This window comes from Camponotus vicinus, unplaced genomic scaffold, assembly GCF_025532165.1.
Source record: "Camponotus vicinus isolate PSW18456_S1 unplaced genomic scaffold, iyCamVici1.0 SCAF_1, whole genome shotgun sequence".
NCBI lineage: Eukaryota > Metazoa > Arthropoda > Insecta > Hymenoptera > Formicidae > Camponotus > Camponotus vicinus.
In genome coordinates, this window is record NW_028141945.1 from 9,033,685 (window position 1) to 9,058,331 (window position 24,647).

At 30.7% G+C, this 24,647-nt stretch overlaps 2 protein-coding genes across 4 annotated transcripts in view; both read left to right on the forward strand.

Annotated features, from left to right (window-relative positions):
• Window positions 1-24,647, forward strand: part of Snu (ABC-type transporter snustorr) — a 53,285-nt gene that overhangs the window by 19,864 nt on the left and 8,774 nt on the right. For all 3 annotated transcript variants that reach the window (XM_083101122.1, XM_083101131.1, XM_083101140.1), the window contains 3 exons: window positions 15,913-16,155; window positions 20,942-21,256; window positions 21,601-21,708. In XM_083101122.1, coding sequence (XP_082957248.1) covers window positions 15,913-16,155; window positions 20,942-21,256; window positions 21,601-21,708 — 666 coding nt within the window. The remainder of the gene's footprint in view (window positions 1-15,912; window positions 16,156-20,941; window positions 21,257-21,600; window positions 21,709-24,647) is intronic.
• LOC145973985 (uncharacterized) lies at window positions 11,891-13,520 on the forward strand. Its single transcript, XM_083103695.1, has 3 exons — window positions 11,891-12,270; window positions 12,707-12,799; window positions 13,331-13,520. The coding sequence occupies exons 1-3, from the start codon at window positions 12,188-12,190 to the stop codon at window positions 13,518-13,520; spliced, it is 366 nt and encodes a 121-aa protein (XP_082959821.1). The 5' UTR covers window positions 11,891-12,187.

Genomic DNA, 24,647 nt, shown 5'->3' on the forward strand with positions numbered 1-24,647 from the left:
TTTGTTGATTTTTGTCCCGTACAAAAATTAAGAGACAAAACTGAACGACGAAATTTCTTCGGCTTCGCACGTATTCTTCGTTAAAATTGCTTGTGAAATTCTTTCTGAAATTGACTAAATTTTTCTTCTCGCGGCATGAGAAAGTGGTCTAAATTGTGGTCTTGAAGAATCATTTTCTAATCCAGTAGTGATCGAGTTCGACTTTGTTTCTCCGCTACAGTAATCACATAATAAAATTATAATAAAATATAATAATAATAATAATAAATTATGCTAAAACAAAAAAGGTACTAATGATATATTGATGAAAATTTCAAAATTGCGAGAAAATGAAAAAACACAATTTTCTTCGAAAGGAAAATATCTCTATTACTATTAATCTTCATTTTTCAAACATATTTGGTATTCAAAGTATCTCCATCTTTCATTCCCTCATTCTGTGAAGACACAAATAACATGTAAAGTAACATGCGTTACAAACAACTGCAAAAAAGACGTTGCACTTATTGACATTCATATTCTTATAGAAATTGATGTCAATTCGTCAATCTCGACTGTGATTCAATTTTGATTCAAATTCGAAATGAATACCTTGTGACGTTACTGCTTTATTAAATGCATTATACGATAGAAACATAGAGACTCGCAGAATATTCGCAGCGCATCGTCGGTCTCACGTAATAGAAGAAACGGAGTCGTGTTCTGATGATACCGGAACACACGTCGCAGTGAAATCGAACGTCACGAGTCAGACGGTCGTCTTCGAACACATCTTCACAAGTGCATTAATATTTCTCATCTCTCGTTTCTAAAAAAAGATCAACTTCCGATCTCCACTGTACTAGAGATTGACTCGTTGCATAACATTTTTTTTATTAAACTATGAGTTTCATGTTTATCAATCTAAAAAAAAATCACTTCGTGCAAAGATCAGCTATTTAAATTCTCGGTCTTTGCATTTTTATATTAAAAAATATCTCTCTCTTAAATACATTTTTTAATTTTTTTGACAGTAAGTTTTGACAGTATGACCTATCTTTTTATAATTAATCTTTGACTTTTTGAAATAATATAATAAATTTTAAGAAAAGAAATTTTAAGAAAAATAATAAAAAATAATCTTAAGAAGTAAAAAAATATTGATAAAAAAAAGACATTTAGGATTTCTCAGAATTATAAATATATACGTACGAATTTAATTAAACACGTGATCTAAGCTATTCTTTTGAACGTTAATGGTCACTGACATTTAACGTTCTCAGAACTGTGAATATTGCATAGAAGATCTAAATTATGATAAAAAATATTCTTAGGAAAGATATAATCCCAAGTGCATTGACTTACATTATAATTGTTGATTGTAGTATATTTCTGACGGATTAATTAATCATTCTCGAAGATAGACGATCACATATCTGGCATAATAAGAAGAAATCCCACGGCGATATCGAGCCGCGATGTGAAAGACCGAGAGAAATATACTTTCTAGACGGCATTAGGAGGAAAATGTATATCCGCAAGTTAAACGTACCTGCGGCACAAGTATTGTTTCATCTCTCGCGATGCAACTGCGCACATAAGGTCAGAGGTAGCAGTCGCTGTCGTAACTTTCATCTTGATGCTTATACTCCAGGAGGAGATCTATCATGATACGATGTAAAAAAATTTCAAAATATTCCTTTATATATTTCGTCATCGAAGGAAAAATCTTGGAAACGTGTTAACGTAAAATAGAGTACGAAAAGAGAAATATAGAACTCTATTAAATTTATATAATTTAATACATAACGCGTTACACACAAGGAGAAGATTACATAAATTTTTCGAATAAATTACAATTATATTTGTAATATAGATCGGGAAAACATATATAATACATAAGCTTTGATATCTCTCGGTAAATCTGTGCAACGATATTAATTGCAACACGTCGGTTGTGCAATAACGAGAGCTGGGCGCTTGGAAAAAGGAAGCAAAAATATGTTCTAATTCGCTCGCGCCTTGCAGAAGCGCGAGTTGCAAAACGGAGAGATTAATTCGCGGACATTAATTCGCGCATTGTCTGAAACATAGCGACGAACGGATGCGACAGAGATAGCGCGAGCTCGCGATATTCGCACGCTTTCTCGTGAAAACCCCGAAGATTGCCAAATCCTGTTTCTCCTTTGCTTCCAGGTTGCGCGCGACAACCGCGATTTTCTGCGCGTTTTCTATGTGTATATCCTCTTCGCATACGTTTATCCTGAGAACATCGGCCGGCACGAATTCGCATGCGAAACTCCACCGGAGCATAGTATTTATGTACAGAGGAAACGACGTGGCTTGTTCCGTTCTCCAAATATTTGCGTGTGAATTATATTTCCCGAGTATATAATCGTCTGTAAATAACGCGAAACGCGGAATATTAAGAATAAAAATAAACGAGATACATAAGTAAAGAATTTACTAGAAACTCTTGAGAAACTATTCATTTATTATTGTATTGTAATGATGTCATTTTAAAATCCTTCCGTTCATGCAAATGAACCTTCACTGACAATGACAGAGAAATAAAAAAAGATTTCGATGATACGCACTGACAATAAGACATATAAAATAAAAAAATTATATTCATATTCGATAAGAACGCGTAATATTATCTTCTCATTATTAATCTTATTTTAATCAAATGCATTCTCTTTAGTTAAAAGCTAAGTGTCAGAATTATTATAAAAAGAATTATTAAAAAAGAAAAATATCATTTTGTTGTCGTAGGAATATTACTCGCTGCACTTCGCTTACCGTCTTCTTAGTAATTTAATTGTTTTGCACAAATTGCAAATCGATTTTTATTATAAGAAATTCATTTATATTCATCATGGCTGAAGATACAAATAATCTCTATAATTAATTGGTGATCTTATCTCTGTGCAACTAATATATATAAATTTTATATAATTTTTTTATTTTTTTAAATTTTTATATAATTTTATTAATATAATTTTTCATACTTTATTATCATCGTTACTTTATTTACAAATTTTTTTATACGATTATATTATTTTAATAATATGTATACTCTTGTTTTTCAAAATTTTTCCGCGGTTGCTACATCTAAGATTTCTACTTTTAACGTTTGTTTTTCTAATACATAAATTACAATATGTAATAAGAATTATTATATAACCAACGATTTGATGAATCAGAGATGTTTCTTATTTCCTCTAAATTGATTATTCTAATATTTTATTTATGTTGAGTGCTCTAAATGACACATTTCCATTTATTGTTGCTTTGCAATATTATTCATTAATTCTATTCACTTATTAATATGAATATAATTTTTTAATGAATATGAATAACATTGCAAAGCAACAATAATTATATTAATATTCGAATCAACTACTGTTTTATGATGAAGATTGCGTATGAAGGTAATGTATTCCTATTGCAAATATAAATATAAAAATGAATAAAAAAAAGATGAGTCTGTTTTTTGTAACTTGTTTGTCACCGTCTAATTTAAATTTTCGGAAAAAGCTGAACGATAAGATTATTGTGGATATTGTATGTAGATATTGTATTGATTGTATGCACGTTCCGAGAAATTATCCTCTTGGAAAGGGTAATACGGTCAAGTATTTTTAATTGCACTGAATCATCTGATGCAACTGCACTGAAGAACTGCTTATTCAGTTGTATTTATAATAACTATATAACTATATCTAAGTTATTTTATTTCTTATATACATATCTACGAACGTAATTTTTGGAGGTCTCTCGAGTTTACAAATAACTTTATTCTATGTCTGCACATTGAGAATCTGCAAAATAATCAAATGGAATGTGATCGATCAATCGAGAATGGCTAGGTTTCGCTAGATTTAGATTCAGCAAGAATCGCGTGGAATTGCCTCAAGGACACACTGACGGTTCAAAGTACAAGATCAAAGTGTTTACGTGTCCTCAGTTGTCAGTAGAAGCCTGCAGATTCACGCTACATATCCCGAAGGGGTTACGGCATGGCGCAATTAAAATTGTCGATAGATGAAAAAGTAGCGCAAAAAAGCAATAAGCATTATGTCGCTAGGCGAATGAATATACACACGTTACGCAATAGAAATCGACTTGATTGGTATCCAAAGCTGAATGAAGAGCATCAATATTTCTGTCTATTTGGATGGAGTATCAAGAGTTCTACATTTCATCGTTTCATTTGGCGCTGAATGTTGAAAGTATTATTATTAATCGATCCTCTCTTTTGAAAATATATATCCATGCTGTATTTTTATCCAGGTAATATCAATCATCAAAAATTTTCTTCAAAAGTGTCACTCAATAATATTATTCGATAAATCAGATAAATTTCAAAAAGTCTCTCCTTCATGAATATTCAACGCGATTGGAAGATAAACTTTATCTGCAAAATAAACGACTTTCCAAGATAAATGAATAACAATAAAAGAGCAATGAGAGAATGATATATGATATTTTGGTGGCCTGTGTAATCGAAGTTTTAAATATTTGTCTATCAATCGCGGAAGATAATATCGAACGTGAACAGCATCTTCTTCTTTCGATTCACGTTATGCAAAGAATTGTCGTCATCGTCGGCGCGACTCCGAGCAGGATGACAAGAACGAGACAGAATCGCACCCGATCGAAGACGCGACGAAATGAAGAAAGAAATAGCAAGACAATAAAAGAAATCCACCCGGCGAAGGTCGGACGCGTCGCTTGGTCATTTGAGTCACGCTCGAAAATCGCGCGGCCAACGTGCGGTATCGCGAGCGGAATCCGTGACGGTGTACTGGAAATGTGCCAAGGTCAGTCGCGGGTGCGGATATTAAAGCGAAAGTGGTGCAACGCGATAAACGTGGTGGACGTCGACTTGGAAGCGTCGAAATGAGCGAGGCGGGACCAAACGAAGCGTTCTCCAAACCCCCGGGGTCCGACGAGACATAAACGACATTGTGTACCGTCGCTCTTACATAAGACGCGTACGCATAGACGGTGTGTAACGTAAACATACCGTGTGTAACCAAGAATGCCATTTCGAAAATTATTTTTGAAAAACGTGCGGGATGTTCAAAAAGTATCGTCAAAGTGATTCATAGGAAATCAAAGAAAATAGAAGGATTTTTTAATAATTTTAACAAACGTCATTACATATTTATCCAATTTATATATTTTGTCTCTCTTTCTCATTTCTTCTTTCTAGAAGAATTTATAAGATTGCTTTATTGAAATTATTTTATTGCTGTTTTCATAGTCGGAAGTTACGAAAATTACTTTAAGTTAGTCGGCATTTTTCTCGCCTTTGACGTCACACATCTCCAGATAACAGATATACAATAGCGTACTTACTACATTTCGTGTAAGCCGCAAAGTTTCACTTTCGAACTTAATTCGACTGTTTTATTTCCTCGTGAAAAGGTTACACACAGCTTACACACGCAGGCGATTATATAGTCGTCGCGAATGAGCAACTCACTAAGAAAAATAAGGCGCCGTTACATTATAATTATATAAATGTGGATGCATAGAAGCTTACACATAGAATTATAAAATCCGTAATAGAATAAAAAGAGTATAATTCGTTATCAAACACATGTTCGACGAATTTCGAAGGAGCAAATTGTACATAATTAATATAATAACTGCGCGTGCAAAAAAACGTTATAAACCTTTCGGATATTAATTTTGTTCGCGTAAATTTGAGTAATTTATTTTAAGTAACTGCTAAAATTTAAGAAGAACCTAATATAGGCATCATAAGTAACCGTCATTATCTAGATCTGTCTATCAATCAATTGTCAAATATTAACTCGAACATTAACCTGTATATTTTGAATATAATTAAATATCATATATTTATAATAACGGAAAGCATAATTCACATTTCTGCATTTCTCTTTTTCAAATTTACTTTATATGTAATTTAGACGAAGAGGTGAATTAGTAGACTATTCTTTATACTAATGTTATAAATTCATAATCTCCAATTTATATGCCATTAGGGAGTTTATCGATTGCAAAACAAGCTATATTTGCAAAGTTTTCGGACTCGATTCAGGTTAAATGTCTCTCGACCGATAAACTTTCAAGGCCATTTCATGTGTGAGGTCGAGTAATTAAAAAATCATCGCACGTACCCTTAAACATCGAACATAACGAAATTGCTGACGCATCACGCTTATACATTTAAACAACAAGAAAGGATTATAACATACAATTAAAATTTCTATAGTTTATATTAATAAATCCAAATAAATATACGAGATAATTGCACAACTAATAATAAGCAGGATAATAATTAAGTAGAGTAATAATTAAACGGAATAAATTTTACATTTTTCATTCTCAAAAAATATAAAATCCACGAAACAAATTGAAAAAAAGAGATGACGCACAAAAATCTTGGACTTAAACAAGAAAGTTTTCATCTAAATTAAACGCGTGTTAAGTGAAAGTGGAGAGAAGAAGGAAGAGGAATTAATTAAATTAGCGAGATTAATCGCGTGGGATTAATTATATTAGCCTTTCATCTGCGTAATGCACATCGAGTTCGAAAATAGCAAATTACAACGCACGATAGACAGGTGCTCCTGGTAAAAAAGTGCATCACACAATATATGTTTAGTACAATCTCATTTTAATTGAAAGTAATTTTAATTGAAAGTAATTGCCACACACACACACACACACACACACACACACACACACACACAAATTAAATCATATTTTAATCTAATTTATTTTTGTAAAGTAACATTTCGAGAATTAAACCACTCAACCATGACATCACTCAATCAATTGTTCGATTAAGCATTCGTGTTATGATTTCTAAGATCTCTTTCTATATTATATGTATAAATAAAGAAAATAGAGAGAGAAGGAAAAGAGTGATAGAAATTGACACTATCTTTAAAAAAATTAATTCAATTTCATGTTTGAGTTTATACTCTTTTTATGCATATAACATAAAAAATATCCTCAAGTATTCTTTAAAAAAAAATTTCAAGACATGTTAAAAGAGACGTAAAGAAGAAACGCGACCAATCCGTTAAAATTTTCTTGAAAAATGGAATAAATATATCGCGAGGATAATTTTTACACTTTGATTTTCGCCGTTAGATTCGCATTTCGACCATGACTTAGAAAACAATCTTTTCATACATATCCTCGCTCCATGTTTTCGGTCGGAATGTCGTATTGTGTAACAATTCTACACTTCGATTTTTGAATTCTAATCAGCGTGGTTTCGTTGACATTAATAAGTAAGATATTAGCAAACGTTTAAGTCAACACGATGGATTTACGCAAACTTAGCGACAAGCTTGTCTTAATTGCGGATCTTAACTACTTAATGTAATTCTAAACTAAGAAAAAGGGCAAAATAAGCCAAGTACATAAAAAATATTCAAGCTGTATGCAATAAGTAGAAAAGAAAACAAAAAACTAAAAAACATACTTATATGTATTTGACGTTTCTCGCTATAAAACAAAAATTTGGTATTCACCTTAAAAAATCGTTACAAAACCGTTTAGGTACTTAGTTGTCTTTCAGGACAAATCTTCCTTACTAATGTTAAAGTGTATCATTGGAAAGGTTACATAATTTTGTAATATAATATAATTTATTATTTATTTATTATTTATAATTTATTATTATAATTTGAAGAAATTGTATTTATATATTGTATCCCTTTTTCTTAGTAAAAAAATACTTCAAAAGGCACCAATTATCAATTCATTTTGGAACTATAAAGTATTATTAAAATATTTTTTTAATATTTATTATAAATTATGTATTAATCATAAAATAAATTGTGAAATATATTATAAAATTGTTTAAAATATAAATGTCGAATATTGTAATATTTACTACATTAAAAAAGTCAATTATTAATTTATTATTAATTATTCCGTTGTGTCAGCACGATATGAAATATAATCAAATAGAAACAATATATATACATATATATACAAATCATTAAGTAATTAATTATCCTTAGTAAATATATAATAACATAACGAATACTTTAAATGCTGTGTTATATATTTTAAAAAATAAATTAAATGTATATATAATATGTAAAATCTATATTCAATATATATTAACATAGAAAGAGTAATTATATGTTATAATTTTATTTTTTATAATTAAAAAGCTGTATGTATACAGAATAACTGTATTATACTCTCTATTGTCGGCGAAAAGATAAAGATTTCTCGTTTAGAAGGAAACAAAACGTTAAAGTTTAAATATTCTTCTAAATATTTTTTCCATACATTATTTATTTTATGAAAAATTTTAATGTGCTTGAAAAAGGTAAAAAGTAACCACGTGTTTCTTAACGTAAAAATAAGTTATTTGATAACGTCCCAACAACACACGTCATGAACATAATCACTCGGCCAATTACTTTTTATATACTTGGCCTTGCTTTACGATACTGCATAAACTATTGCATACCGATAAAATCGTTGTAAATTTACTATGAATGTAATGTTTTTCCCCACAAAATCATATTCAAATAGTTAGAAAAATAATTAGAGAAAATAATTAAAGAAATGTTAGTAGGGGAGACCGGGGACAAAAGTAACAGCGTCATGAAAGTAACAAAAGCCTCCTACTAAACTACACAATATGTTGAATAATTTGTACTGTATAGTCAAACGCGTACGCCCCGATTCTCTTCCTTTTCAGCTAATTGTTGTAGAACGATCGTGCCGGTTGCACATGCAGGAGTGAAATTAGTATATTTGCATTATTCACCTTTGCACATGCAGGAGTGAAATTAGTATATTTGCATTATTCACCTAAGTATTTCTTGTTTTAGTTTTTTTGTATCTATGCCTAATTAAAGTGTATATATTGACGTAATTATTTGCCGGTGTATTCTTCTAAAATGTATTCATAAGTTTTTATAGTTGATTTGGCTAAGTCTTGCATCATATTTAGGTTATAATACTTTTATTCTAAAAAATGTGTTTGGGGACGAAAGTAACACGACACTCTGTGGACGAAAGTAACATGTTTCAATGCTTAAAGTATAAGGGCTGGTCCCATAATAACTGTACCAAAGACGATTTTTATTACGTATGTCAAAATTGTGATTCGGAATAGATACCAATCTCTTTTGTATAAGTAGTTATCATACAATTTTTACACTATTATTTAGAATTAAACTATTATTTAGACTTAAAAAAGTACAAAACTGTGGTGTGATATTAAGTATAATTATTTTATAATATTATTATAATTATTTTGCTTAACGAAGATTATTTCTTTTAAGTTTTTTAAAGATGATAAAAATAAATATTTATTTTATTTTTTATTTTAATGTAATATAATACAAATTTATAATAAAAGTTATTTTGCTTAATAAAAGATTATATATATATATATATATATATATATATATATATATATATATATATATATATATATATAATAAAAGTTGCCTTAAATTGAAAAAAGGCATATTTATTTTATTTTCCCGAAAATAAAAACTGTTACTTTCATCCGCAGACTATGTTACTTTCGTCCCCGGCCCCCAGGACAAAAGTAACAATCAACGTACTTGCGAAAAGCTATAATAACTTTTTAAATATTTATCATTTGATTGAAACATAGGTATAATAATAGAGCAATAAATGGAGTTTTTTAACATATAATCTTTTTTTTTTATATCTCTAACGATAATTAATTAGTGACCTATAATACAAAAAATGTTACTTTTGTCCCTGGTCTCCTCTATCATATAAGCTTTCGGCGCGCTAAGTAGATTACGTCATTATTATTACATATAATTTCTTAAGTATTTTTAATTATCATTTTCTGTTGTATACACGATGGAACAAAAAAGAGTATCATATATCCGATAAAAATATATAATGTATAAATATATATATAACATCACACAAATCACATGATAAGTAGCACAACCTTGAAAAGGGTGTATAACCCTGATCAAAGTTTAAGTCTATGTCCGTGTAATGCCGCATTTACGCAATCGATATCTAAGCATTGCAGAACGATATGATAGACAGATACTCGCACAGTGTCATTTTGCAAACGATAAATCGCGTACGTGTCCATCTTACCGTTTATATCGAGGCAAACGCGTTTATGCACCACCAGATTTAATGGACGATCGGTAGTTACGATTTATTGCAATCTCACGACAACAAATGATAATGATAATAATATCTGTCACGATGGAATCGATCGCGCTGTCGATGAGAGGAACAACGCTGCTCACTTGCGATTATTAAACCGCATCAATCAGCTGTCATCGCGCTTTTATACGGAATTACTGAACGACTAACCGCCTTGTAATAGATCAGAGATCTATGTTGTGTGATCGAGCGAGATAATCATGCGTCCCTGATCGCGATTAAAATGTGCGTTTTAATTAGAACGATAACGTGTATGTACGTCGAGAATAAAAATCGCGAAATATTATAAGTTTGAGTGAATAGAGCAATTTTTTGCGCTTTTCTATTCTTGGCTTTTTTGACGTAATGCTCGGTAATGTAAAATTCATGTAGTTACATCTACGAACTCTCTTGAATTACAAATGTTCATATTGCTTACTTTTAATAAGAAATATTATAAATATTAATTTCTTATAAAAAATCTATATTATAAGATTTTAATTAATTATTTACTTAATATATATATATATATATATATATATATATATGTCTGATAAAAAATATCAAGATCGATTAATTATTTCATTTATTAATGATGCTTATGCACAATTAAATATTCTGTATATTCGGAAATATTATCGAAAATTAATTCATAGCTGCATAATAAGTAATCTATTGGCGAAGACGTAAACAAAAATTAACTCAATTTGATCGCAATTGTCCAAATACAATATATTACCGCAGCTTCCAACCATTCTTGTAAGAATAAATCGAAATAGAAGATCAATCGAACTATAACTGCAAAGTATTATCAATTCAAAGTATATAGAAAAGATTCTCGCATTAATGACTTAATGACCATTCTTTATGACCATAATAAAACGGACGAATGGACTTCACGCGGCAAGAAAAATCATGGTATCCTCTCTACGTTCGTACGCCGCGTTGATCGACTATCTATGCGCGGCCGTGACCACATTGTCTTAGACTTATGCAGTATTAAAATGACACCGGTGGCGACGCTGAACTCCGACATCGGTGCAGCACCACTAACTACGCAAGAATACGCAATACCGTGACAACTTTCGCTGTCACATCGGCATGACGATTCGCACGGGCAGTCGAGTTTAATCAAGAAATCACACTGCGCAAAGTTCGATACAATTATTATTATTAAAGTGGAAGCAACACGAATACCGACTTTTTCTTCTCCTTAAACGCGTCTTTTTTTCACGCGTATATGATGCACGTGAATCTAAGAATCTATTAATGTTGTTTCTTCCGCAAATGCAATGGCAATCTCTCGATAAAATTCTAATTAATTTTGGCCATTTATTTCTTATATTCAAAATATAAAAAACAGATAATTCTAGATAATATTCTTCACAGATAATTCTCCTCTAACTGAAACATAAATGCATTTGCATACATATATATATATATATATATATATATATATATATATAATTATTATTAAAGTGTAAAAACGAATATGACACCATTATTCTATGTTCATTGCGACAATTATGTGCTAGATCGATCTCCATAATGTTTTAACAAGCATCGATGTGCGAATAGATAAAGACTTGAGGTCTGAAAATAAGTAAATGCAACCTCGATGAATCGAGTAATTGATTTACCGAACAAGTTTATTTTATTCCGAAACATAGTATTGTATGAACAATCAAATTCGATACTCACTTATAATTCTCTTTCTTCTCTCTTTTCTCTCTCTCTCTCTCTCTCTTCTTAATAAAAATGAATACAATAGATTATAAATAAAATTTTTAATATCATAAAGAAATGTACAAGTATTTCTATCTCTCATAAAACGAACATAAACGAACTAAGTAACTGTAAATTACTGAGGGAGTATTTTCGATTCCGAGCTTGTATCTTTATGACAGTAAAACTAAAGCTGAAAGAAAACATATGCATCACGGATAAAGCTAATTCAAACGCTTGATTGCTTCAAGATGCGATTACTATTTTCGTATCTACAGGAATCATATGCTTTTCCTCTCGCAGACCAAGTACAATCATGGGACGCAAACGGGATGTCAAATCGTGTCCACCCACGACCAAAGCCAGATCTAAATTTGTATCACGGATATATGAAAACCGGTAACGATAACTTCACCGATATTTTAACCTTCGTGTTCTTTACTTAAACATATAAAATTAAATACGTGATCAAAACTATTTTTTATTAATCGTGCAAAATTATGATTATTTTCATGTATATTTATTTAATTAATTATCGAAAACTATTTAAATATATATATATATATATATATATATAAAATTATTAAATATACTTTAAAAATTAAAAATTGTTAAATAGTTACAAATTTATATTAACACATTTATATTAATACATTTTATATTTTCCGTCACAAAGTACTTTAATAAAACATTGCAATTGCATACTAAATTGAATAAAAATTGCTAGAAAGTCTAGCTATTTGTCAAGCCTATCATACGATTTAGAAAATACGAAGGTTAACACATCACATTAAGATGATTATTTGCAACAGCGTGAGATGCTTTTCTTCCATAGACGCGAGTTCAAGCGATGCAAACGGCGCGACAAATCGTCCACACCGTTAGAATTACCTGCCATCGAACTTAAGCAGCGAGTAAAAACTAATCGGTAAAAGGATCCTTCACGATTCTATAGCGATGGGTTCAAATAAAAATTTTCTCATTTAATTCTAATTCCGAAAAGAACTTGCTACTGAAAGAAATCACGACGTCTTAGAAATCATTTCATTTAATTTAATTCTGACAAATTGCATCGTGTTTATATTTATATTAACTCTCAGCAAATATATGTTGTATAAATTTGTTAAACTTTTGATACATGTGATTTATTTAGAAAGAGATTTATTAAATTGAAAAAATTTATTAGAAAACTATCTTAATTGTGTAGGGGAAGCTTTTTGTTAAGGTTTCTTTATATGCGTGTGCTACATGAAAAAGATTTCCTTTGGTAGCAATATGCTCAATAAGATAACTTTTTAATTGAAATAAATTTGAAATGCAAGAATTTCGATCATTCCGACTAAAAGGAAATTGGTAACTTCGGAAATCGGCAACTGGATTCAACCTATCGCTAATCCTAAATGTAACATAGTAGTATCTCTCTGGCAGGCATATCAATGTTAAATCATTTTACGTTCAGATTAACGAAAATTATACAACATGCGGCTCGAGTCGGCGATAAATCATCGAATTCTGTATTGGTCACCGAAATTGGCTCGCAAGAACAGGCTGATCAACAAAGGTGTTTCTCTCTTTTTATGCACGGTTTTGAATATCTCTATTACACAAATACATATATTAAATGTCACAACACTTCATCGTTCAATTAACATAGTCGTTGTAAATAATACTTAGTGATTACTAGTATCATTTACATCTTGATGTTGTATATACGTTTTTATTTCTTTTTTTGCAAAAATATTTATATTATTTTTCTCTCTTTCTTTGATTCTTAGAATTTATTTGTCAGATTAGTATGCAGATTAGTATGCAAGAATCAAAAAGTATGTCAGCACATATATTTTGAAATATACCACTCTGTTGCAACGAAACATTTTACTGCCGCAACTGCGCTTCTTGCTAAACGCACGTATACATGCAATTTGATGCGATTTCAGGTCACAAGACAAAATATCTTTTATAATTGTCTGTCCCAATTAAGTTTTATATACTTCATTGTATTAAAATTGTTAGATTCCTTCAATTATTCCTAACAGTAAATATTTGTGCATTAATATTAAAAATAATAAGTCGCTTCTTATAATCTTCTTATTTACCGTTAACAAGCCATTCACCACTTGCGAAATAATTATCTTTTGCTGCGGGACGATAAATTGCCACAAATCGACATGGGTGTGATGTTATTTTGATTGTAGAATCAAATAGAGTCAATTAACTTGATAAAAAAAGTAATTATAAAATATTATATAAAAGAATAATCAACATTTAATTTTTTAATTTCTTCGAGTACAACAAAGGCCAATTTGAGTCTGCTGCAACTGCACACAGAGATGATTGATGAAATGAATTATATGTAATATTACATGTATTTTTGTTATTTCAATAACTTAACACTAATTTTATTATTTAAAATTTGAGATTTAAAAGCTATCTATTTTCTCATTCTAATTGTGAAATATCTCTTCACGTGTAACATCGCAAAATTTTTCACGCGCGATTGCAACACAAATTTAGCTTTTTTAGACTCGCGCGATATAGTTTTTATACATTTCATATGTTCACAACTATGACTCGTAATAATTATATACGTTGAAACATTGCTAAACCATTCCCCTTCACGCGTTTAATGCGTAGTAATCTAATGGATTAATATTACAAAAATTTCTCAGAAAAACATGAGTTTTGCAATGCGATGTTTGTAAAGGCCATTATATAAATTCGTTTGTATATCCAGCGACACACATAGCATATAGCATATTATTTTACAAATAATTCAAAGATAATAATTTATTTAAATTATTGACAATCAATTGTTAAGTTGATTTGTTTGTACAATATACAATGATTTAAGTTTGTGCAATAAACAAGTTTTGTAACAACGTTACTTCTAATTCTGAAAAATAAGTGCATCAAGCAATAAGAGACAAGTCTATCGTTATTTGAATAGAATGAAAACACATGCTTTTTCTGGACAAAAATCAAAACAAAATCTGTTTTATCAAAAAAATGGTAATAATAAATTTGAAGCGAAAAATGTGCAACTGCATAAATAATTATTTAAATTAATTATTAAAGAAAACAAAAATATGAATTTGAAAATCAATCCTAATTCAATTTTATAATTTATTGTTATAATTTAAATTAATTTTTATATAAAGTTTATATTTATATTCATATTAAGAGATAGCATTTTACACTCCAACAAGTGTAATACTCGCATTCTCTAACTTTATTAGCTACAAAACATGAAGAATGCAATATTCGCATGTTCGCGCAAGAGAGAGCTCATTCTGAAGGAAAGAAAAATCGCGAAATAAGATCAGTGAAACAACGAGTGAAACAGAAATCGCGAGAATTCATGCTCATTGACCGCGCCGATGCGTGTGCATCTCTATACACACGCACGTGTGCACGTATGTACATATACACCTGTGTATATCATCCAGAGGATACACATGAGCGCCCGTCCACATATTGCCCAATGAATTGCCACGCGCGTCAGCGAAAAGAAAGCCGCGCGTCTATTACGTAACTCACGTCGCTCTTTCTATGTACCGTGCAATTCGCATCGAGATTTGCAGAATCGTTTCCCATGGTGCGTGTAATACGCGATAATTTCGCAGGCGCGTTTTTGGATTTCTTTTTAAGAGAGTGGACACGTGTTTTGACACAGCGTTGCAATTTTCCGTATAAAATTCCAGCACTTCTCTCTCTCTTCCATAAAATTCAGAGATATAGTTTTGAAGATGAAAAAAATTGTCCCCATAATTTTCGATCGAATTGCATTAATTTCAGAAAGAAGCATTTACAGAGAATCGCAGTTAGCCTCACCTCGAAAACATTTTTTGCATCACGATTGTACGCGACGCATCACAAGCACCTTGCGAGCGATCGCGCAAAGAAATCTCCGCGCATTGATATCGCATATAAGATTGCACAAGACGTCGCATGCGATTTGTGACATCCTTCTGCATCGGTAATCGCGCGTGCGATTTCTGAAAATGCGCGCTCTCGTTAATGTCATGCTCGCTCGTGTTCCAGCGACGGAGGTGCGGGTGCCGCGGGTCTCACGAACGCGACGACGATGCAAAACAACACGGATACCAACGTGGACCTGACGACGGTGACGTCGAGCACCGTCCTGGCGTCGCCGGGCCTGAACAACCCCACCTGGAATCGTCAGCAAGCCGTTAGCGTTAGGCATGCCTTCAAGACTTATGGCAGCACTAAGAATCCGAATCAAATCTTACAGAATCTCAACATGACCGTAGCCAAAGGCTCGATGTAAGTATACTAATTATTTTACTAATTGGGCGGAGTATGCAATTGTTGCAGTAAAATATAAAATATTATATGTGCATGTAATGGGACAAAAAATTCATTTTTCATTTACAATAATAATAATCAATTGATGTTATAGATATTTTCAATATTATTATTGTTTTCATATTATTTAGTTTGCATTATTTAAATGCACGAAATTGAATTAAAAAATTTATTAATATTTTTATATCTATATTAAATATAGATCAAATAATTATATATATATATATATATATATATATATATATATATATATATATATATATACAGGGTGACCCATTTTAACTTAGGCAGCCAAATAACTCGAAAAATAAGCAAGATAGAGAAAAATGTTTTAGACAAAAGTTGTATGGTTTCGAGGGGGCCATAAGATGGTATCATTGGTTTGACCTTGAAGAGTCATTTGAAGGTCACGTGAAGGTCACTTCAATTTTTTTAAATGGAATACCCTATATATTTTTGTACATTCTTGTAGCTTATTTCGAGAGCTTTCCAAAACACTATAATTAAGTACCTTTCCGTTAAGTACTTTTTGAGTTATGATGCTTGAAATAATTTCTTAATTTTACATAAACCGTAAAATATCTTGTAAAATATTCATTTTTCGATTATCTTACCTTAATACTTTTATGTACAAAGTAATGAGAGGAATCAATTGGTGTAAAGAAAACACATAGTTGTTTTTAAGAAAAAATATGGAATTGTTAATTGCAAATTACATATTTTTTCTTCGAAACAACTATGTGTTTTCTTTACACCAATTGATTCCTCTCATTATTTTGTACATAAAACTATTAAGGTAAGGTAATCGAAAAATGAATATTTTACAAGATATTTTACGGTTTATGTAAAATTAAGAAATTATTTCAAGCCTCATAACTCAAAAAGTACTTAACGAAAATGTACTTAATTATAGTGTTTTGGAAAGCTCTCGAGATGAGCTACAAGAATGTACAAAAATATATAGGATGTTCCATTTAAAAAAATTGAAGTGACCTTCACGTGACCTTCAAATGACTCTTCAAGGTCAAACCAATGATACCATCTTATGGCCCCCTCGAAACCATACAACTTTTATCTAAAACATTTTTCTCTATCTTGCTTATTTTTCGAGTTATTTGGCTGCCTAAGTTAAAATGGGTCACCCTGTATATATATATACAGGGTGGTCCTCGTAACGGTCGCCACGATTTTTAAGGCACTTGCAATAATCTAACAAAAAAATGTTTTAAACAAAAGTTGTATGGCTTGAAGGGGGCCATTAGATGGTGGCAATGATTTGACTTTGGAGAGTCATTTGAAGGTCACGTAAAGGTCACCGTCAATTTCTTAAATGGAACTCCCTATTTTTTATTGCATATTCTTGTAGCTTATCTCGAGGGCTTTCCAAAACACTATAATAAAATATTTTTCCTTCAAGTACTTTTTGAGTTATAAGGCTTGAAATCATTTCTGAATTTTACATAAACCGTAAAATATCTTGTAAAATATTCATTTTTCGATTATCTTACCTTAATACTTTTATGTACAAAATAATGAGAGGAATCAATTGGTGTAAAGAAAACACATAGTTATTTTTAAGAAAAAAATATATAATTGTTAATTGCAAATTACATATTTTTTCTTTGAAACAACTATGTGTTTTCTTTACACTAATTGATTTCTCTCATTATTTTGTACATAAAAGTATTAAGGTAAGATAATCGAAAAATGAATATTTTACAAGATATTTTACGGTTTATGTAAAATTAAGAAATGATTTCAAGCCTTATAACTCAAAAAGTACTTGAAGGAAAAATATTTTATTATAGTGTTTTGGAAAGCCCTCGAGATAAGCTACAAGAATATGCAATAAAAAATAGGGAGTTCCATTTAAGAAATTGACGGTGACCTTTACGTGACCTTCAAATGACTCCAAGGTCAAATCATTGCCATCATCTGATGGCCCCCTTCAAGCTATACAATTTTTGTTTGAAACATTTTTTTGTTAGATTATTGTAAGTGCCTTAAAAATCGTGGCGACCGTTACGAGGACCACCCTGTATATATATGACACATAAATTTTTTAATGTATTTAATGCAAGTTAAATAAAATGGAAACGATATTAGTATTATATAAATATCTAAAAAATGTTGTAATATAATATAAATTATAACTTATTTGTTATTAATAATTAAAAATGAAACATAATAATAAAAAATATAATAATGTAGATTTTTTATTCATATCACATGTTCATTACATTGCACGCTAAATTTACATGTCTCGCCATCAGTGTGATTGCTCAATTTCCTGGCTCCAGTACCTTCTCTCTCGTAGTTGCGGTCAAAATAAAAAAATTGAGCATTTATGTCTTTTTACTGAATACACAATCTATATTACTAAATACGCTGCTTTGAGAAAGCGATACATGAAACTCGTTTCTACCTTAATAATTTATCATTTATTGGAACGACGATTAATCTGTGCAATATTGTGCGAGCTTGTATTTCAAATTGTTAGATCGCGATTTATGATAAGGAATTATTCGCAATAGTTATTCCGTAACATATGAAACAACAATGTAGTCTATAATGCAATTCTACCAGGAAATTGAAACACTTAAAAAAATCATTTCCGTTATAATCATTACGGAATTCATTTCGTAATTGCCAGGCGATCGAGATATACGATTATATCGTGCCTTTCGCGTTACAAACTGCAAAGTTGAGATAATAATTTAGCGTAGCAGATTATACCTTCAAGAGAAATGTACGCGACTGTTCCTCTTACATTTTGGATTTAAATTTTGCCAGTAACGTTTAAAGCATTTGTTAGGAATTTCAATTAGCAAAATATCAAATAATTAACGGAGTTATTGTTAATTATTCGATATCTTGCTTATTGTTCTTAGCAAATGTCATTTTTAACCAAATATCGAATAAACAATAAAATTAATGAAATTAGGATTAATTATTCAATATTTTGCTAAAAACGGTAATTTCGATATTTTGCTAGATCTAATCTAACGATAATGATTCACACACACAAAATATTGAAGATCTTTTAAAACAAAGTAAGCATACTTTAAATATTTTGACATCTGTGAAAATCTTCCTCTTGTCTGTAAGAAATCCTTTTCTCCAACAATTTCGCTAAATTGATTTTGTTCTAACGATATCCGATAAGAATATGTGTGATTGTATCAATTAATTTTATAAAGAATTTCATAAAGAATTTTTTTAATTTTTAGTGAGTTGACATTTAACTGTGTGTGTTTTTTTTAAATAATGTCGACTCCTTTAAAAAAATATATAGGCATTGATCGAGTGTCTCGCATTTTTCATCTTCTTGTATTTCAGACCATAAATGTTTATCTTTTACAAATCAAAATCCTTCGTTAGCCATGTAAAAGACTTTGTAAGAAATATCGCTGAAAAAGCGCTGCTTTTATTATATTGTTTTGTATACAATATATTTTGCATTTTATCATAGACATTTTTCTTTTTTTTCGGATCTAATTTCTAACAAAAAATTGTAAAAACGTAGTTATTTGAACATATTCATCATAATGAGCGTTTATATAAGACTTTAAGTGGACCTATTTGAGCGATTAATGTCAGCTTCATATAATTATTGATTGCACAATCATCGTAAATAATGTTGAAAGAACTAATTATTGTTTTAATTACATTAGAAGCGTATTGATCTTTATAATAAACTGGTCATGTTGTGATTAATCTTTTTTCGTTTAACAATAATAATAAAGAATATTAAAATATTTTATCGTCGACACTTCAATTAGCTATTAATTACAAACTTAATTCTGAAATTTCACTCTTCTTTTTTATTTATTTCATTCATAAAACATTAATAATTGGCAAAAATGTCTGTCCACTTCCTTAATTAAATAATCATAGATTTAATCAAACTCCTAGCGGTGAAAATCCACATTCTTGAAAAAGAATCTTGTCGGAAGTGAAAGAAAGGGCGTAGAAATATTTTATATACAAGAAAATAAAATATAATAAAATATAATAAAAATATAATAAAATTCGCATAAGCCGATGACAATTTCTCATGATTCACTTCGGCATAAAGGCAACGTCCCAGGCCATGTTCTCAAATCCCATTTACCTCGTCGTGAGTTACGTCACGTACGCTTCGCGTTCAGCCTTCAACTGACCCGCCGTTGCAATTTAAATTTGATTATTCGTTTATTGTGCTTGCTTCAACGAATTCTTGACGAGCCGCATTCGTCTCACGACACGACATAACGCTCGTTTTGCATTCCGTTTGACGAGAGAGTCTCCCGCGAGCGCTTATCAGTCATGCAAACAATTCTATCATTCGACTTCCGGCGAAGCCACTCCAGGAGATCAGAGTTACAAATAATCCCCGACAGAATTTGCATTTTGCCTGGACTTCAAGAATCTTGAATCTTTCAAATGCGCTAACCACGCTTTCGTTAGCATATCGACAAAAATTGCAAATGTAAATGATGCTCGTCGCGAGCGGTCCGACTCGCCTATTCACATTCAAAACTAAATAGATGGCTGAGATACCTTTAATAGAATACGCGTAAGGATATTTATCATCTACGTCAAGCTGTCCTTCCATCAGTCTAAAAAAATTCTAAAGTCTCTTATACAGAATATAAAATTTCCTACTCAATATGAGATTCTCGAATCAAGTTGAAGCATTTTTTTTCAACAAACTTACTGTAATTTAAACGAATATGTCGATAAAATTAATTATTTATACTAGATACGGGCTGCTGGGCGCCAGCGGATGCGGCAAGACTACCTTATTATCTTGCATCGTCGGCCGACGAAAATTGAATTCAGGCGAAATCTGGGTGCTGGGTGGTAAACCAGGGACAAAGGGCTCCGGCGTACCTGGGAAGAGAGTCGGTTACATGCCACAAGAAATTGCTCTCTACGGCGAGTTCACCATCCGCGAGACCATGATGTACTTTGGCTGGATATTCGGAATGGGCACGGGCGAGATTGTTGAGAGGCTGCGTTTCTTACTGCAATTTCTCGATCTGCCATCGCAGAATCGTCTGGTGAAGAATCTCAGGTATTCATTCACGTGCAAAGAGTTTCTCTCGATTATATTCAGAATCACTCTATTTTAAGAACGTTATAACTTTGCAAATTACACGTCTCTTTTCGAAGCAAGAGCTGAATATTTATTTTGCAATATTTAAGAACATTGATATTCAAAAATAAAATTTTAATTTCACCGTCCAATTATTCCACTCTTCTCGAAATATTATATTTTCGATATTTGTTGTTTAACAATTTCGAGAATTGAGCCAAAAATATAAGTGTTGTTTACCTTGTTTATAGTAAATTTCAAATTTCGTGAAATATGTTGCATAATTATAATATATTAATATTAACATTATATCTGCGTATTAGTGGTGGTCAACAGAGGCGAGTATCCTTTGCAGTAGCACTTATGCACGATCCTGAATTGCTGATTCTGGATGAACCGACCGTAGGTGTAGATCCGCTATTAAGACAAAGGTAAGTAGCTTTCTTTTTTTTCATACGTTTTAAAACAAATTTTGTTAGAAAATATAGTTATTATATAATAATTCAATATATACAAATGCAATAACTGAAAAAGATAGCTAACTCTTATGCGTACAATGATGCCACAATGATTAACCTTGTGTTTTCCTTTGCAATAAGTATAATTAAAAAAAGTGAGATGACTGTAATTTATCTTGGATTTATCTTGGATTTATATGGATGAACATTTTATATTTTTCGATTATTATAAAAAGTTAAACATATGTGAAATCATGTATACACGTGCTAATTATGTAGCACATTAATAACAACTCACATTCATGCTAACACATAAATTTTAGTATATTGTTAGTCACACGATTTAAATCATAAATGTTTCAGATAAATCATAAATCAACGCTACAATTTGAATATTCAATTTAATATTTAATATAACACGATTGTGATTCAGATTTTTCTGTAGAAATCGTCGTTAAAAATAAATTGAATTAAAAGTATTATTAAAACACATACATATATACAGTGTCACATTCTTAACATTTTTAAAACATTTAAAAATTACCGCGAATTACATATCAAAATTTTAAAAAATCTTTCAAATACCATGTTCTTTTATGTATATATATATATGTTTATCATCTATATTTTTAGTATACATTACACAACTTAAAATCTTAATTTCGATCTGAGATGATTGGATATATATTTCAAATGAAATTTTTTTATTATTTCGCGCAATTATTCTAAAATAAAATATTATTCTAAAATAAATATCAAATAAGGAAGGAAAGAGAACAAATTCAAAAGTGACAAAAATTTTCATTCGCATTTTTGCTAAAAATTCAAATGTCGAGATAAAATTGTGCGTATCACATGATTCATAATCAATATCTTGAACTATAAATCATTTTAAGTTTTATTTAAAATAGAAGTATTTGTGTGAACAGACTCTGTATGCGAATATGTATGACAGCAAAAAACAAAAATGAAAAATGAAACTTGCAAATGTTTTAAGTATATTTTCTTAATCAGCATTTTTCTATTTTCATATAATGTTAAATTAGACCTTCGAAACTCGTGTTATATAGCAATTCGTATACGTGGAGAAGATTTAAGATGAAAGATAATTAATTAACAGTTCCTATTGACAATTGTTCAGGTTTTACTAATGCTTATTTGAAGAAGGAATGGTTCCTGTCTTCAAATTTCCATTTTTGGACATTGGACTTTGACTTCTGAAATAGTAATCGGTCAGTCTACATCCGTTTATAATGATCATGACATTCAACAATAATTATACTCACTCCCGTCATGTAAAGCCTTTCTGGACATAAAAGCATGATAAATATTTCATTAAAGCATTTTTAAACACATATTTATTCATGTGAAAATGAAAGGTTTCAAACAATGGTATGTTAAGTCACGACTATACAAAGTTCTTAGCTTATAAATGTATTTGAAACACGTCGTGAATAATAACAGATTTAAAAAACAAATTCTAAAAAATCTTTAGAAAAAATCTATAGAAAATTATTTTCTAGAAACCACAAAACCGTGCTGCAAAAATAACGGATAAAGTCTTTCCAAATAAATTTGTAAATATTGCAAATTTTAATAATATAGTAATTGTGGAATTTTTGCAAAATATTTTCGATTTGATAAAAAAGCAGAATTTGCTTTCATATAGAAAAGAAATAACTGCTTCTCTTCGGAAATAAACGAATAATTATCCGAATATTTTCTACAATAATATCTTATTTTGATGAGGGGAAATCAATCATTGTAATTATCACGTTGTCATATTTTTTGGTAAATCTTTACTTTAACTTACCCACCTCCAATGACTTTGACCTTGACATATGTTGTCAAGGTCACTACCCTGAGTAACCTCCAAAAAGTTTTAACCGTCGGTCATTGTTTATTAAAAAGTTATAAACAAATAAAGTTTGACGAATTATATGAATACAATGGATACATCGCTTAGCATAGAAAATTACAAACCCATGAGAGGTCCATCAGAAATGTATGTGTACACATATACACACACGCACACACACACACACACGCGCGCGGGTGCGGAGGAGGCCTTCAGCCCCCCCTCCCGCACCACCCCGCCGGTAGGCTAGGTGGACGTTGCTTTGCTACAATGGACAGATGTTGAAGTTGTAAAACGAGGTCCATCTTGCCTACCGGCGGGGTGGTGCGGGAGGGAGGGCCGAAGGCCCCCTCGCACCCCCCCCCGCGCGCGCGCGTGTGTGTGTGTGTGTGTGTGCGTCTTGTGTGTGTACACATACGTTTCTGATGGACCTCTCATGGGTTTGTAATTTTTTCATAAGAGGTCTATCAGAAACGAACGTACGTATAAGTATATAATTACCGAATTTATTTATAACATATATATTAAAATATGTATTTAATATGTATTTTTATTATGCTGTATTATCAGATACATTTTCATTTAAAGGATACAATTACATTATGACTGAATAAAAATTCTAATAACTGATTCTTATTATATGTTAAATGTAGAAATTCGTGAAGCAACATGTTCACTATTTGACAACTTTGAATATACTGAATGTTTGATATACTGCGAAGCACTGTGTAATAACATGTTTATATATTTCTGATTTAGCTTACTTATTTCACTTGTGATAGAGATACTGTTGTTTTGATATTTTTTTTTATTTTGCCTAAATAATTTATTAAATATTTGTTATTAAAAATAAAAAATAATTAAATAAACGTATATTTCTTATAAATACATTTTATTAAGTACGTAATATGTTCGAAAATTACGTGAAATTTATGAAACTTTATTTGTTTATAACTTTTTAATAAACAATGACCGACGGCTAAATCTTTTTGGAGGTCACTCAGGGTAGTGACCTTGACAACATATGTCAAGGTCAAAATCATTGGAGGTGGGT

What these genes read in the sequence shown, in the direction of transcription:
- LOC145973985 (XM_083103695.1), top strand. Translation starts at nt 12,188, where the DNA reads ATGGGACGCAAACGGGATGTCAAATCGTGTCCACCCACGACCAAAGCC. An exon ending in TCACGGATATATGAAAACCG is followed by an intron (nt 12,271 to 12,706) that starts GTAACGATAACT and finishes TTTCTTCCATAG; the next exon opens with ACGCGAGTTCAAGCGATGCA. An exon ending in CAGCGAGTAAAAACTAATCG is followed by an intron (nt 12,800 to 13,330) that starts GTAAAAGGATCC and finishes TTTTACGTTCAG; the next exon opens with ATTAACGAAAATTATACAAC.